Here is a 14976-nt window from a genome sequence, read left to right as displayed (position 1 = left end):
GTGTGTGCACATGTGCCCCTGAAAGGATGGTTTGGTCCTTGCAAACACATGGTCACATCCCAGCAAAGGAGGGAATTTGAATCACCTAGAAAGATTTTGTAAACTCTTTCTGCCTGTCCCCACCCCAGATCACCTGTGGCTTGGTCTGTAGGGTTGGCTCCCAGGAACACCTGTTCTGAAACCCACCCCCACTGTGTGATTTTTTACATCCTTCCAAACATAAGATTGTTATTACATTTGGAAGTCAGAAGGACCTTTGAGAATTGCTTAGCAATTCTTGGAACGTCGTTACCCACCAGTGTGCATTTAAGGAATGTCATGCTAGATGGACTGAATGGATTTTGGAAATGAATCTGCTCAGACAGCCTCAGTGCAAAGGGGAGATTACTCCCAGCCTGAATGGTGAAAAGGATCCTTTCTCTGAGACCCAGCCCCTTGCGGCCATCTGACCAACTTTCCTACCTCTCTCCAACCTGTTCTTTTCTCTGGGATCTGGCTTCCTTCCTCCCAAATTTAGTTTCCATGAAGCTCTAACTAGAGGCTGTGCTTCTTCCCTGAGAGCATGGAAAAATATGGATTCTCTGTAAGTTACTCTATAAGTTCTCTCTCTTAAATCATGCCCTGCTGCTCACTCGTTGCTGAATTATGTGAATCCTGCATTTTCAAAAATCTCTTCTGTTTGTAATTTTCTTCAGCTTCCAGTCCCACTACGTATGTTCTGGGCTCCAGATATTTCTTTTTTAGGGTGATGGCGATGGATTCCTTACTGATCCCATTGCGTCTGTTTTCTCTCTGCTGAGATCTGTCCTCCTCTCTGCTGCTGGATCAACCCTCCAAAACCAGGTCCCTGATACCACTCTGCTCTCTGCTCAGAGATTTACTCTCCCACTGCCAAAGGGATCAAGTCTGAACCAAGGTATTGAAGCTGCTGTCTGCAAAGAAGTCTTCCCCCAACCTCACTTGGTGTCTTTTGGGACACATTTTCAGTACCTCTGGACAACTCACCACACTCTGAAACAGGCCTAGGTTGCCTTGCCATTGAGGCTTCAGTTACTCTGTTCCCTCTTTCAGAATATACTTTCTCCCCATTTACTGCATTCAAAACTTACCCATCTGTTAGGAACAAATTCAAGTACCTTAGACACAAAGCCTCGGAGTCTCCACTGAGATTAACCTCTCTCTAAACTAAAAGCCAATATCACTTTGCTTAGCATGTTATCAATAAAATCAGCTGACATGTATTGGAAGATCATTATGATCCAGGTATTGTGCTAAATTCTTCGCACCTATGGTCCTGTTTAGTAAGCAGTGCAAAACTACAGGGATAACCACTTTACAGATGAGGAGATAGAGGCTGAGACAGGCTGCTAACTCACCCAGCATCACACTGTAAGTTACAGGGCCTATATTCAAACTCCTACCTGACAGCTGTGTAAATTCATTACACTTTTACTTGTCTCTAAGGACGTCTGTCCCGTGCATGACATATTGCAGGTGGAAAGTGCAATACACAGGAGAGCGTGTCTGCCACGGATTCCACGGGACGCTCTCCATGCTAGACAGTGAGCCAAGTGAGGAGGTCCTCAACACCCAAGATCATGAGGCCGTCACAGAGCAGTGACAATAATCAAGGAAAATGGGAAACATGTGTCTTCCCTGAGATACAATCCATAAACTGGGAGATCCAATTACAAGGAAGAGCACAAAGTGACGATGAGTCAGAGATAGAAAGGACAACAATATTAAAAAATTGTTTTAAAAGATGAAAGACACCCCATGAGGGAGACAAAACAACCTGCCTTTTCATTTAACGGAGCATTCAAACTCATCCGTCAAATGGATTCTCACCTAGTTTCAGACCTTAGAAGAGCGTTATAGGTAGGATAGTCTAATTGCAGGAATTTTAGACATCTCTATGGTATCCCTGTAAGGCTCCAGCCAGCCCTACTTTGAACTTGAACATGCCAAACTGCTTCCGTCTTGTTCAGCAGAGCTGAAAAATACTTACTGTATTGGGGCTTCTGTGGTGGTGGCATCTCTGAGGCTGAAAGTGGAAATTCAGATTCTTGAGCCCAGGGTGAGTTAAGCATGGTGGACAGAATGGGAAGCCCCGCTCCGTATTCCAAAGTGCAGGCAGCAGGACGGGGCTCTCCCACGGGGTTAGGGGTGGGACAGCTTTGATCTGAGACCCTGAGTATCAGGCCTGCTGACCTGGGTTCCTGGTCTCAGTCCACCCTACACAAAAGAGCCTGTCCCTCTGGGGGAGCCTTCATCCTCTACCCAGCAATTTTCCTCGGAAGGCACTTCTCAGGGCTGTCTGCACAGCCCGATTCCTTAGACTGTAAACAATGGGGTTGAGGAGGGGAGTCACCACGGTGTAGGTGACAGCAATAAGCTGATCTCGCTCCAGAGAGTAACTGGCTTTGGGCCTCAAGTACATGAAGGAGGCACAGCCATAGTGCACAATGACCACGGTGAGGTGCGAGGCGCAGGTGGAGAAGGCCTTCTTCCGCCCCTTGGCAGAGGGGATCCGCAGTATTGCTGTCAGAATGTAGGCATAGGAGATGGTAATGGAGCAGAAAGAGACCAGGAGGACCAGCAGGCTAAGGATGAGGATGCCCAGCTCACTTGGCCCCGTGTCCCCGCAGGCCAGGCTCAGCACTGGAGGCGTGTCACAGAAAAAGTGCTGGATCTCGTGGGAACCACAGAATGGGAGTTGGAAAATGACCAGTGTCATTCCCAGCCCAAAGAGATATCCAGTCAAGAAGGAGGTGCCAACCAGCTGGGCACAGAAGGTAGGATTCATGTGGCTGGTATAGTGCAGTGGGGCACAGATGGCCACGTATCTGTCAAAGCCCATGACAGCCAGAAGGAAGCAGTTGGTACAGGCCCATGAAGCGGAGAAGAACATCTGGGCAGCACAGCCCTCATAGGAGATGGCCTGGCTCCCCATGACCAGGCTGGAGAGCATCCGAGGGATGATGCCCAGTGTATAACAGGTCTCAGAGAAAGACAGAAAGGAAAGGAAGAAGTACATGGGGCTGTGCAGATGGCTGTCCAGCCGGATGACTACGATAATGAAGACATTGCTGGTCAGGGTGACAAGATACAGGGAGAGGAATAGTGCAAAGAGCAGGAGCTGCAGCTCCCCAAAGCTGGAGAAGCCCAGGAAGACGAATCCCCTCCAGATGGTTGCATTGGCCTGTCCCATCCTGAGTGGCACCCCGGGAGACGTGCTGCTCCCTTCCACCTCGCCGGCAGAGGCCTCGCTTCTTTAGGAAGGCGGGTGAGGTGGATTCTCATATCCTTGTGCCTGTTGTAACTCAATAAGAAAGCTCTGATTTTGATCACAACCAAACCTCAGAAATTTATAGCATTAGCCACACACATATGGATCCGTTCTCACACGCATACAGGTACGTGCACAGGTACAAAGACACACACGACTCTACATACATACCTGCCTACCACACACAAAGCGCTCATACACAGGCATGCCCATTTCACACTTTCAACTACTCTATGCCGTGCAGATTGGCCATGAAGGGCCGTACTTACAAATATTTCAGGCACGTTGTAAATGCCTGTCTTTTGAGACAGCACAGAAGTAAGTAGATGTGCACCACACTTCATTTATACCAACATCCTACACACACATAAGAATACAGATATGGAAAAAAAAAAAAAAGAATACAGATATGGGCACGTAGTCGCTGCCCGTGAGAACGTGGCGTGCGGTCCTTGTTGGGGATCATTTTGTAGGTCGGGTGACACAGCCAACACTAGAGAAAAAAAAGTCTGGGTCCTAATCTAACATTCCTTCCCCCAAACGATGGCGACTCTTCTCGGACACGGGGAGGTGTGTGCCCCCGTGAGCACGGAGCTCCGTGACAAGGCCTCTTCTGTGCTGCCCCCACCCCCAAGTCTCTCCCATGTGAGGCCAGGCCGAGCACCGAGGGAAGAAGCATCGGAGCTCAGGGAAGAGGTGGGCCCCTCAGGGTCGTGCCTGGGCAAGAGAGGGCTCTCCGCTCATGCGGGGAGGCTCAGGGTGAGGAGGGCCCTGCTTTGCGCAGCAAGATGCCTCCCCACCGCCCTGCCTGCAGGACACCTGAGACCCGTCTCAGACGCCCCTCCTCTGAGCAATAGGTGATGTTCCCAAGTGATACCAAGACATTCCCGAGGCCCCAGGAGGTGAGTCATCTCCGCTTCTGTCAAAACAGCTTCTCCCTCTGAGGGTCACCAGTCCCCCTCGGGTGCTGTTTCAGGAAGCACCCTCAACCGTGCTTGTCATTAGCCATGAATATTCTTTTGGGGAAGGCAGAAGAGGAAATGTGAGCAAAGAGACGCTAGGATCGTGATTCAAACAGTAATTCCGTTATGTGCCAACTATAACATTTATCTTTCTCATATGTTAAGTCTCTTTTAACACTTAAAATGACCTGGTGAAAAGGGTTGACGGTTGCATTTTATAGAAGAGGATACCGAGCCCGCCAGTTTCAGTGACCCATCCAGGATCTCAGAACTCAGATTCATGCTCTTAAAGTCTCCCTGTAAGATGCATAATAAGAACCCAGGAATTCACCTGCCCCTGCTGTTGTCTCAAGAGCGGGAGAGGAGCGTTCCCGGGGCATGTCCAGGTCCAAAGGCGCACGCACACACTCATGGTCCTATACTGAGACCCCCCTCGTTCCCCTGGCTTACCTTCTTCCCACATCCTCATCTGTCCACTCCACTTCTCTCAGACACATCTTTTCATTTTATCAAATTTTTAAAAAGATTTATTTATTTATTTTGGAGAGAGAGGAAGCGAGCCCAGGGGGGAAAGACAGAGGGAGACTCTCGAGTAGACTCCTTGCTGAGTGCGGAGCCCAAGCTCCATCTCACCACCCTGAGACCACGACCTGAGCTGTAATCAAAGGTCAGACGCTCAACCGACGGAGCCACCCAGGCGCCCCGGACACATCTTTTTAAAAGCAACATTACCTTTATCCTCTTTCCACCATATTGCAGTAGCTGTGTCCAGGTTTTCAATCCATCACTCAGATTGTCTTGAAACTTGAAAATGGGGATCCCTGGGTGGCGCAGCGGTTTGGCGCCTGCCTTTGGCCCAGGGCGCGATCCTGGAGATCCAGGATCGAATCCCACATCAGGCTCCCAGTGCATGGAGCCTGCTTCTCTCTCTGCCTCTCTCTCTCGCTCTCTCTCTCTCTGACTATCATAAATGAATAAAAAAAAAAAAAAAGAAACTTGAAAATGTTCAGAAAGTCCAGAGTTAATCATGTCATCTAACTCTTCACCCAACGTGCATTTCTCCCCCCTGCTACACCAGCCGTGTGACCACACGCCTCCAATACACATTTTCATCCATCTGCTGATTCAGTAGAAACGATAATGATAATTGTCAATGCGCGTTCAATGCTAGACATTTTGTTAACCTCATTAGATGAACCGAAAGCTCAGGATGTTTAAAGAGTTTTATGATTTGCCCTCCCTTTTCAGATAAGAAGACTAAGGCACAGAAAAATTAAATCCCTTGCTGAAGATGACACAGCCAGGTGGCAGCACAGTATGGAGAGTGTCCAGGGACACGTCTCTTAACCACCGAGCTTGGTGATGTGCATCAGTCAGAAGATGAGCAGAGATGGAAATTATTATCACATTAGTACAACCATTGCCTTTCTGGTAATTTTCCTCATGCTATTGTTTTATCTGTCAATCTAGAGACGATAGCAGACATTTTTAATTTAACCCACTCCAGTTAAACTTAACATTGGATTATTTCCAGTTAAAATATCAGAAAGTTGCAATAACATGATTGCATTCATTTAAATCTGCTAACACGTTGTTACAATTTTTAAACAGGTATATGCTTTAAAAAAAATATTTTATTTATTTATTCGTGAGAGACACACAGTGAGGGAGAGAGGCAGAGACACAGGCAGAGGGAGAAGCAGGCTCCATGCAGGGAGCCCGACGTGGGACTCGATCCTGGGTCTCCAGGATCACGCCCTGGGCCAAAGGCAGACGCTCAACCGCTGAGCACCCGGGCGTCCCCCCATTTATGAATTTAAAGAACAAGAAAGTCTTATAATGGTTTCGCTCCTGGCCCCCGTGGCTCTGATTGGATAGGAGCAGGAAGGAACTTCCCGAAATGGTGGAAATGTTCTAGGTCTTGAACTCAGACTTGACTAGTTTTGGAAATACAAACTGAAAAACACTCCTGCATAACGAATGGGTCAGGGAAGAACCCAAAAGAGAAATCAAAAACTATATACATCATCTTGCCACGTAGACACACTGAAACGAGGAGATGCGTCACAAGCACCTGTAAGAGGAAAGTCGATACTGCTAAGTAACCTCCCCGGAGAAGGAAGGTCCCAAACAAATGACCTACCTGCACACCTGACTTCCCTAGAAAAAGAACACGCCAACCCCGAGGACAGAAAGCAGGAAATAGCAAAGATGGAAGCAGGAAAGAGGACTAGAAAAAACACGGAAAAGCCCAATAAAATCAGCAGCTGGGGCGTTTGCTGCTTGTTTGTGTCTTTGTCTTGGAGGGAGGAGGGCGTCTGGTTGGGGTGTGCAGGTTCGTGACCTCAGAAGCTGGCAGGCTGGGCAGCTCAGGGCCCCCAGGAACCGGGTCAGGGCCCAGCCCGCGCTGCAGGCCCCAGTCCTGGCCGCTCTGGCCCTCGCAGCACTCCCAGGGCCTCTCCTGTGGGTTTTCCTGTAATTTGTGGGGTTCTCGGCTGCACCGAGTGGGAGGAATGAGGCAGGGCTCTCCGCTCGGCCTGGTTGCTCTCGGCTGGATTTTATCACAGTTTCCTGCACCCAGGGAACGAAGTCTGTAACTCCAGCCTTTTCCAAGTTAGGTGAATAGGTAGGCGGCTAAGGCATGCTCCAGGCCAAGGGGATTTTAATAAAATCTGCTGAGCAAAGTGGCTGAAATCCAGAATATTTTTATTTTCCTCAAACTTCTGAATATAGAAAGGCAACATATTTATAAGTAAGAGATAATCATAGCTGACTATCGTTTCGTGATAACTGGAAACCCTATTATGATAAATTTTTCAGAAACTGAAAAATTGAATGTTAATGATAGTCAATGAATAGTTTTTCAGGTCAATTAGATTCCACATCGTTGAAAGATTCCACATCGTTGGAATTTCGATTGCACATCGTTGTTTTTGAGAAAGTAGAAAAAAGATTTCTTTTTAAGCCCCATGTAATGTGGTGGAATAAAATTATTATCCAACTAATTATTAAAAATAACTTTTGATGATAGACCGTTCAACTATTAAAGAACTTAAAAAGAATTTTATTTATTTATTTATTCATTCATTCATTTATTTATTTATTTTTATTTTTATTTTTTATTTTATTTTTGTTTTTTATTTTATTTTTTATTTTTTATTTTTTTAAATAAATAAATATTTTTAAAAAATTTAAGAAATTGAGTAGCACTGCTTTTCTTAAAAAAAAATTTTGGGGAATAAAATTGATCCTGAGCTGTCTTATTTCAGCAAAGAAGAAACATTCATTGATGTATAAGGTAATTTTTAAAACACTACTTTTAAAAAAAAATAAATAAATAAAACACTACTTTTGTTCAGGGATAATTCTATAATAAAATTTGAATTTTCACATTTAATCCGCTTTTCTCCTGGATATAAAATATGATAAAAACATTAAAAAAATGTTTTGTTTGCCAGGAAGTATGGTAAGGTGATCGAAAACTTATAAATAAATAAATATGTATGTACACATATATCAGAGAAGTTCATAGAGAAAAATGCAAGATATATTTTTAAGTGGAAGCTCCAAGCAAATTACCGCTGCATCTAAATTCCATCGAATACATTTTTTTTTAAATGAGCTATAAGAGTGCAGTTAAAATATCAATATATGCAATAGGGAGGCTCATATGCAGGGGGGTGTTACATGTGTGTGTGCATATATTTATCTCTCCGCCTGAAGAAATATGGGGGCAGCTCTCGGGCCAGGGCGCTGACTCCCGGGCCCACGGCTGGAGCCCGCCTGCCCCCGGGGACCCCAAGGGAGTGACCACAGGGGCAGGCAGGACAGGGCCCGGCTGGGAGGCGGAGGCCAGGGCGAGGGAGGTTCAGGCTGGGAGGCTCTCAGAAACCACAAAGTTGAGTCAGGCTTTGAGAGCCCGTCAGCATCACACCGTCCTGATTATGTAGCTCCGTGGGCGAGGTGCTTTCCACTTGATTCTTCTTTTTTCATGAGTGTGGTGGGTATTCCAGGACCTGTTCCTCTTCAAGTGAATTAGAATGTGTTTGTCACTCTCTACCAAAAAAAAAAAAAAAAAAAAAAGTAAATAAATGACAAATAAAAATAAATAAAAACCTTTCTGGGATTTTGAAAGGATTGCATTAAGCCTATAAATCACCTTGGAGATCAATGTTGTTATTTTTTTTTCTAGTTTCTTGACATAGGAATTTAAATCATTATTAGAGACCTCTGCTCTTCTCTAATAGATGCTTTAGCTGCATCCCACACATCTTGATATGTCGCAATCTCATTTTGGTTCAGTTCTATGAATTATTTTTATTTCCTTTGAGACCTCAATTGCTTATGACCATGGATTGCTTAATATTGCTTAATATCCATGTGTTTATAGATTTTCCTATTGTCTTTCTGTTCTTGATTCCTAACTTGACTCCATTATGGTTAGAGAACCACACGTCCTCCGTATGATTTCTAGGCCTTTAAATTTCTTGCAGTTAAATAGGTGATGGCCATTAAGGCGTGTGTGCACTTGGGATGAGCATCAGCTGATGTGTGGAAGCGCAGAATCACTATATTGTGCACCTGGAACTAATATAATACTGTATGTTAGCAAAGTGGAATTAAACTAAAAACTTAAAAAATGCTTCTTGTGGTTTGTCCTGTGGCTCAGGATATGATTTTTCTTGGTGTGAGGTGTGGGTAGGTTACCCCGTAGGCTCTGCGGGCGATGCTGCTGTGGGATGAGGCCTGGCTGGCAGGTGCAGGCAGATTAGGGTCGCCACCGCCACTGGCTATAGGTCTCCCACTAAGTTCCTGCTGAGCTTCCCCTTTCTTGATTCTTTGCCTGAGAGAACAGCCTTAGCTTTTATTTATTTACTTATTTTTGCTTTGTTTCTGCCTTTGCCCGTAGACATTTTCGGATTACAGGTCACAGGGCTCTCTGCACCCTGACCCAGAATACACGGGGCATAAAAAGAAATGCTAGGAGCCCACGGTGGTGGTGTTCTTCAAGGACTGAGGTCCTGGGTCAATCCCTCTCTTCCATTTCATCTTTCAGAGTCATTTTAGGATTGTTGAGTTCATTCCAGACTTGTTAGCCTTATTGAGATAGGAGTCCTGAGAAATGTGACTATAGACTGTTTTGCCTGCAACTTGAAGAGATAGGAATTTGTAAGAAATTGGTGAACTACTTTCCAAAATTTTGAACTATTTTGTAGTTTTTACATTCCCGACAATAGTGTACGAGTTACACTTCTTCCAAACCTCACCGACACTAGTATGGCCAATTTTCTTTTTTCAAAGACATTCTAATAGTTGTATAATGGAATCAAACTGTGTTTTTAACTTACATTTCCCGTTGACTGGTAAGTTGACCACCTTTTCAAGTGCTTATTCCCCATTTGCACATATTCTTCAAGTGTTTTAAAACATTTGGCGCAGGTTAGGAGACCCTCAGGGATTCTTCTGTCCTTTCAACAGAGAGACAAAAGAACTTTCTTGGGATGCCTGGGGGGCTCAGCAGTTGGGCTTCTGTCTTGAGCCCTGGGCATGACCCCGGGGTCCCGGGATTGAGTCCCACGTCGGGCTCCCTGCATGGAGCCTGCTTCTCCCTCTGCCGGGGTCTCTCCCTCTCTCTCTGTGTGTCTCTCATGAAGAAATACATAAAACCTTTAAAAAGAGAGAGAGAGAGAGAACTTTCTCATTCAACCCACATCTAGCTCCATGCTCAGCAGAGAGTCTGCTCCTCCCTCTCCCTTGGTCATTCCTCCCAACTTGTGCTCTCTCTCTCTCTCTGAAATAAATAAATAAAAATTTTTGAAAATCTCATTATCATATATATACATACACACCTACATATACATGCGTATGATTCTTTTGAAATATATTTATTTAATCAATTTTATGTCATTTCACGGTTGCAAGCGCTGGACTACAACGACGTATCACATTCTACCAGGAACTGGAGGCCCAGCCTTCTCATTTTCCATCTTTCCCAGCAGTTCTCTTCCTGTGACCACTCTGCTCCAGCTTGTCCCCTCTTGCCTGGGCAGTTTCCGCCCTGAGCACACAACAGTGCTATTCACTTTTCGTTGGCTCCGTCTTCTTTCCTCCACCAGCAAGAAGAGATGGTTCCTCCTCAGGGTGAGGTCTTCCAACACCCCAAATACCCAGGAGGGTGAGAGTGGGGGAGGGAGCATTAGGGACGTGCCTCATTCCCCTCTCTGCCAAGACAGAACTTGTGAATTAGCGCACAGAATAGGAACTCTGCAACTCTTCGATCCCCAGAGAGTCCCCAGCAGAGTTGTACTTGCCACACGTTACACAAGATCCTGTAACTAATGAGAGAAAATTACTAAGTTGAGTGAGAAAGTTCTCTTGCTCCCTCTGATGAAAGGAGAGAGGAATCCCTGGGGGTCTCCTAGCCAGAGCCAAAGCTCTCGAGCTGAGGAACCTCAGGCCCTCATGACAATCAGACAATATCTCTAAGCTGGTAGGAGAAAAGGTGCGTAGCCTCTGTGATTTTGTGAGTGGTAGAAACAGACCGTATCGCGTGTGGCCCAGCCTCACAGCTGACCTCGGGAGCTCTGGGGCCACAGGGAGCTGAAGCCTGCACAAACTCGGGGCCCTCTCTTCACTCCCCAGCTAGTGAAACTTAGACCCAGAAGGTGCATGGACTTTCCAGGGTCACTAAACTAGGAGTGATGAAGACCAATGACTTTTACTCAGGGGATCTCTGTCTCTTCTGAGTGAAGAGCAAAGCACGCTTCCAACAGTGGGAAGACCATCGTGGGAGGATATAACCCTAACCGTGACTGGGCTCCGGGGCCCTGATACATTACACAAGGTAGGAAACTCTTGAAGATGATCTGACTCTGTTTTCCTCACAATTAATTGTCCCTGCGTTTTCTTCAAATGATCATTTCTCTCTGAGTTTGGAAAGGGTGTTTATTTCTTTTGTCAGTGATTCCATTTCCCAAATTAAATTTAATACAAGTTGATTTAGGGATCACTTCAGAGATGAGTGAGGGTAGGGTGGGGCATAACACCCCCACCCGCCTACACACATCGACTTTCAGAATAGGTCAGAAGGAGGAGGAGGGTCTGAAATTCCTCTACTGCTGATGGTTCACCAAGTAGGTGTTCAGCACATCAGTTTGGTAAGAATTATATAAGGAACGGCCTCTCTTGGAATATGTATTGCTGATCCTTTGCATTTTTCAAATGCTTCTGAATTTAGTGATGGATTTGAACACCAGCCCTCTGGGCTGTTTAGGAGAGGACATGGCATATTATGTGAAACCAGGCTGTCCTCCAAATGGTATGTTAGAAGGAGCCTGAGGAGCACCTGGGTGGCACAGTCGGCTAAGCCTCTGACTCTTGGTTTTGATACAGGAGAGCTTGGTTCCTGCTCATGGGGTCGAAGACTGAATCTCGCGGGCACAGGAGAGTGAGTAAAGTGATAGAAGTGTATTAAGTAAAGTGACAGGAGTCCCGACAGGACTGCCACCGAGGGCTTTCGGGCTGGCCTTTCATTGAGAACCTAACCAGGGAGCCCACGGCCTGGAGATTTCCTTGTGCTGTCTCAAGGGATTGGCATTCGGCTGTTTTGGGGTCTGGTGAGTCTCCGGGATCGCCTGGTAACCATCAAAGGGAGATACTCCTGAACACTGGGGAGCCAGAGAACCTAATTTCCTTTTTTCTCTGTTTTTCCTGTCTTATCTGTTTCCTTGGGATGGGTAGGAGCCTGAGTTGGAGCCATTTGGTGTCCTTGGGATCTATGGGAGCCTGACTCTGGGCCTTTCCCTTCTCTTTCCCTGCCTAGCCCCACCTGCATCATTCTTTCCCCTGGAAGAGTAACCCTCACTGCCATTAGGGAATGGATGATGACTGCTCTGGCTGCCTCAGGCTGAAAAGGGACAGTGTGAGGGGACGGCAGTCAGAGTATTCTCAGGGGTCGGTTAAGAGGTTCATGGTATGGATCCCAAGAGATGTTGGAAGGCATGAGGCAACACAGGCACCGACAAACAGAGAAAAAGACAAAATCCAGCAATTATTTCTATGAGTAAGATGGCAACTCTGAAATTTTGACCCCAGTTTCCGAGCCAAACAACCCTGGAGAGACTCTGATTTTGTCCAGTTGAGCTCAGATGTCATTTATTAATCGCAAGGCCTTGTAAGAACTGTCAGTTATATTAAAACAGCACATGTTTGAAAACTCTTTACAACCTAAGTGCTGTTAACATAGTAAGTAATCAATGGTTGCCCGACTTTCTAGAAATCCTGCCCTAATTTCACTCAGTTCTTAATTTAGAGCATCCAGTGCTTGGGACGTGTCATTTAAGGTTCTTCTGAGCAAACAGTTTGCTTTATCTCATGGTGTATGACTTTTCCTAGTGCTGGGAGGCCTACTAATGAGAGAGCTAAGGCTGCTACTTCCCCATCCGATATGAGAACCACATTATCATTGCAATTGGGAAGTAGATGAGGCAGTCCTCATTGGTAAAGGGATGCTGGAGGTAGGAAAAGTAATAGTCCTAGTATGCCTACAGTATATAATCCCAAGAATCATTTAGGAATGATGTAATAGGCCATATCAACACAAAATAAGGCCCATCCTCTTGGTAGGTGTAAGTCACTAGTTGAGGATGGGAGGTGTAAGGTAAAGTTGCATTGATTAGTAGGCTTACTGCAGGCTATGCATATGCAATTGGCTTGAACTATATGTTTTAGACATATTGGAGGCCTGAATTGCAGAGAAGAAGCTTGAAGCTGAGTAGTAAGATGCTTGTTGAGTCATAATATTTCAGCCTGGGAGGCCCCCACACCTAGTAGGCTATTGAAAAGCCAACTTTGTGGGGAGTAACTGTTGGCAATACAAAAACAAGGTTGATTCATGACACCGAGAGCCATATGTATCCAAAAATTGGATGCAGCCAACAGTGTCCTGGGGTCGGGGTTTATAGTGACCTTAGTGGGAAAAGAACTTTTGTAGTCAATATTGGGAGGTCTTTTTTTTTTTTTTTTTTTTTTGCATTTTTACACAGGTGTATTTTCCTGCATCCATTAATGTCTTGGCAGCCAGTTGCACGGTATAATTTTTATTTTCTTTGTGGGACTGATCTGTTAAGTTGGTGAAACAGGAAGTGTTGGGCATTTTCTGTTCATAAATAACAGTATTTTCTTCTTTCCACACTATGGGGCTAACAGGCAAAGAACAGTTGGACCAGCTTTGGAGAGTTAAGTTTCCCCCCACAGTTATATTGACAGCCCAGGATGTTAAAATGTATATTATTCCATAGTAAAAGTAACTCCAAAATCATGGCTCTTAGGTTTACTTGCCTTGTTTTTTGAGTAGTAAATGGAGGGTTTCTATGGGCTCACAGGAATAGGCTGGAGGGTCACTTGTAAGACTATTGAGGTCTCATGTCCACTCGTTAATATGGGACTGATGAATCCAGGATTCAAGACCTGAATCTTGGGACACCTGGGTGGCTCAGTGATTGAGTGTCTGCGTTCAGCTCAGGGCCTGATCTCAGAGTCCCGGGATCGAGTCCCACCTGGATCTCCTTGCCTGGAGCCTGCTTCTCCTCCCTCTGCCTGCATCTCTGCCTCTCTTTCTGTGTCTCTCATGAATAAATAAATAAAATACTTAAAAAAAAAAAAGACCTGAGTCTTTAACAGCAGTTGGAATAGAGAGAATGACAGGATATGGTCCTTCCCATCTTTCATTCGTTGACAGGGAATTAGTGTGTAAAGTTTTAACCAACACCAGATCCCCCAGTTGATATATAGGAGGTCCTTTTTCCCATGGCTGCTTATTGGATAGTTGTTGGAGTCGTTGTTGGAGTTGAGCTAAAGATGTTATATGTTTAATCTGGGCATCTGTCTCCGGGTCAAATAGAAAATCATTGGTTAGGAAAGCTTGTCCACATAGCAGCTCAAATGGACTAAGTCCTTGAACTTTTGGAGTGTTTCTTATTCTAATTAATGCTATGGGAAGGGCCAAAGTCCAGGAGAGCTGGGTCTCTTGAGATTATTTCCTTAGTTTTTTTTTGTTTTTTTTTTGTTTTTTTTTTAAGGATATCATTTATTTTTTCCACCTTTCCTGAGGACTGAGGCCTCCAAGCACAATGTAAGTGGTAATCTATTCCCCTGGATGACATCCCCTGGGTGATAGTGGCCTTAATGGAGGGACCATTATCTGGACTCTGCAGACTTTGGGGCAAACCAAATCTAGATATTAGCTCATGAAGCAAACCCCTTATTATTTCCTGAGCCTTTTCAGTCTTGTATGGGTAGGCCTCTACTCTGTTGGTAAAAGTATCGACTCCTACCAACAAATACCAGAAAACTTTTGACTCTGGCATATGGATAAAGTCTAATCACCAATTCTTTCCAGGCTAGCCTCCAGTCCTTTGGTTCCCTGGAGGTGTAAGTCATCTGCCAAGGGGGTTTTTGAGACAAATTTTGTTTTTGAGACAAATTTCACAGGCAGATGTTACTTGTTGAACTGTTTTTGATAATTTTTTCCCAGCATTTTCTTGACCAACAGATATGTTTTGTCCCTATCCAAAAGAAAACCTTGATGTAACAATTTAATGACCTTTCAACTTTGCGAGCCAGGTGATAGTAGTTGCCCCAGATTGGTCTGTAACCATCCTGAGGGCTGGAGACTGTGCCCATGGGAGACTCCCCCTTCCATTTCTCCAGGAGAATAAGTAGGTC

General features: G+C 45.2%; 1 protein-coding gene across 1 annotated transcript; it reads right to left on the bottom strand.

Annotated features, from left to right (window-relative positions):
• Window positions 1–2269: 2269 nt before the first annotated feature.
• Window positions 2270–3211, bottom strand: OR10Z1 (olfactory receptor family 10 subfamily Z member 1). The gene has a single exon (XM_077887223.1). The coding sequence runs from the start codon at window positions 3209–3211 to the stop codon at window positions 2270–2272; it is 942 nt and encodes a 313-aa protein (XP_077743349.1).
• Window positions 3212–14976: the final 11765 nt, after the last annotated feature.

Source organism: Canis aureus, chromosome 38 (genome assembly GCF_053574225.1).
Source record: "Canis aureus isolate CA01 chromosome 38, VMU_Caureus_v.1.0, whole genome shotgun sequence".
In the NCBI taxonomy this organism is placed as follows: domain Eukaryota; kingdom Metazoa; phylum Chordata; class Mammalia; order Carnivora; family Canidae; genus Canis; species Canis aureus.
Note: the sequence above shows the minus strand (reverse complement) of the source record. Positions and strands in the feature narration are given on the sequence as shown.

Bases quoted from the DNA above. Each gene is read 5' to 3' on its own strand.
- OR10Z1 (XM_077887223.1), bottom strand. From the start codon at position 3,211: ATGGGACAGGCCAATGCAACCATCTGGAGGGGATTCGTCTTCCTGGGC.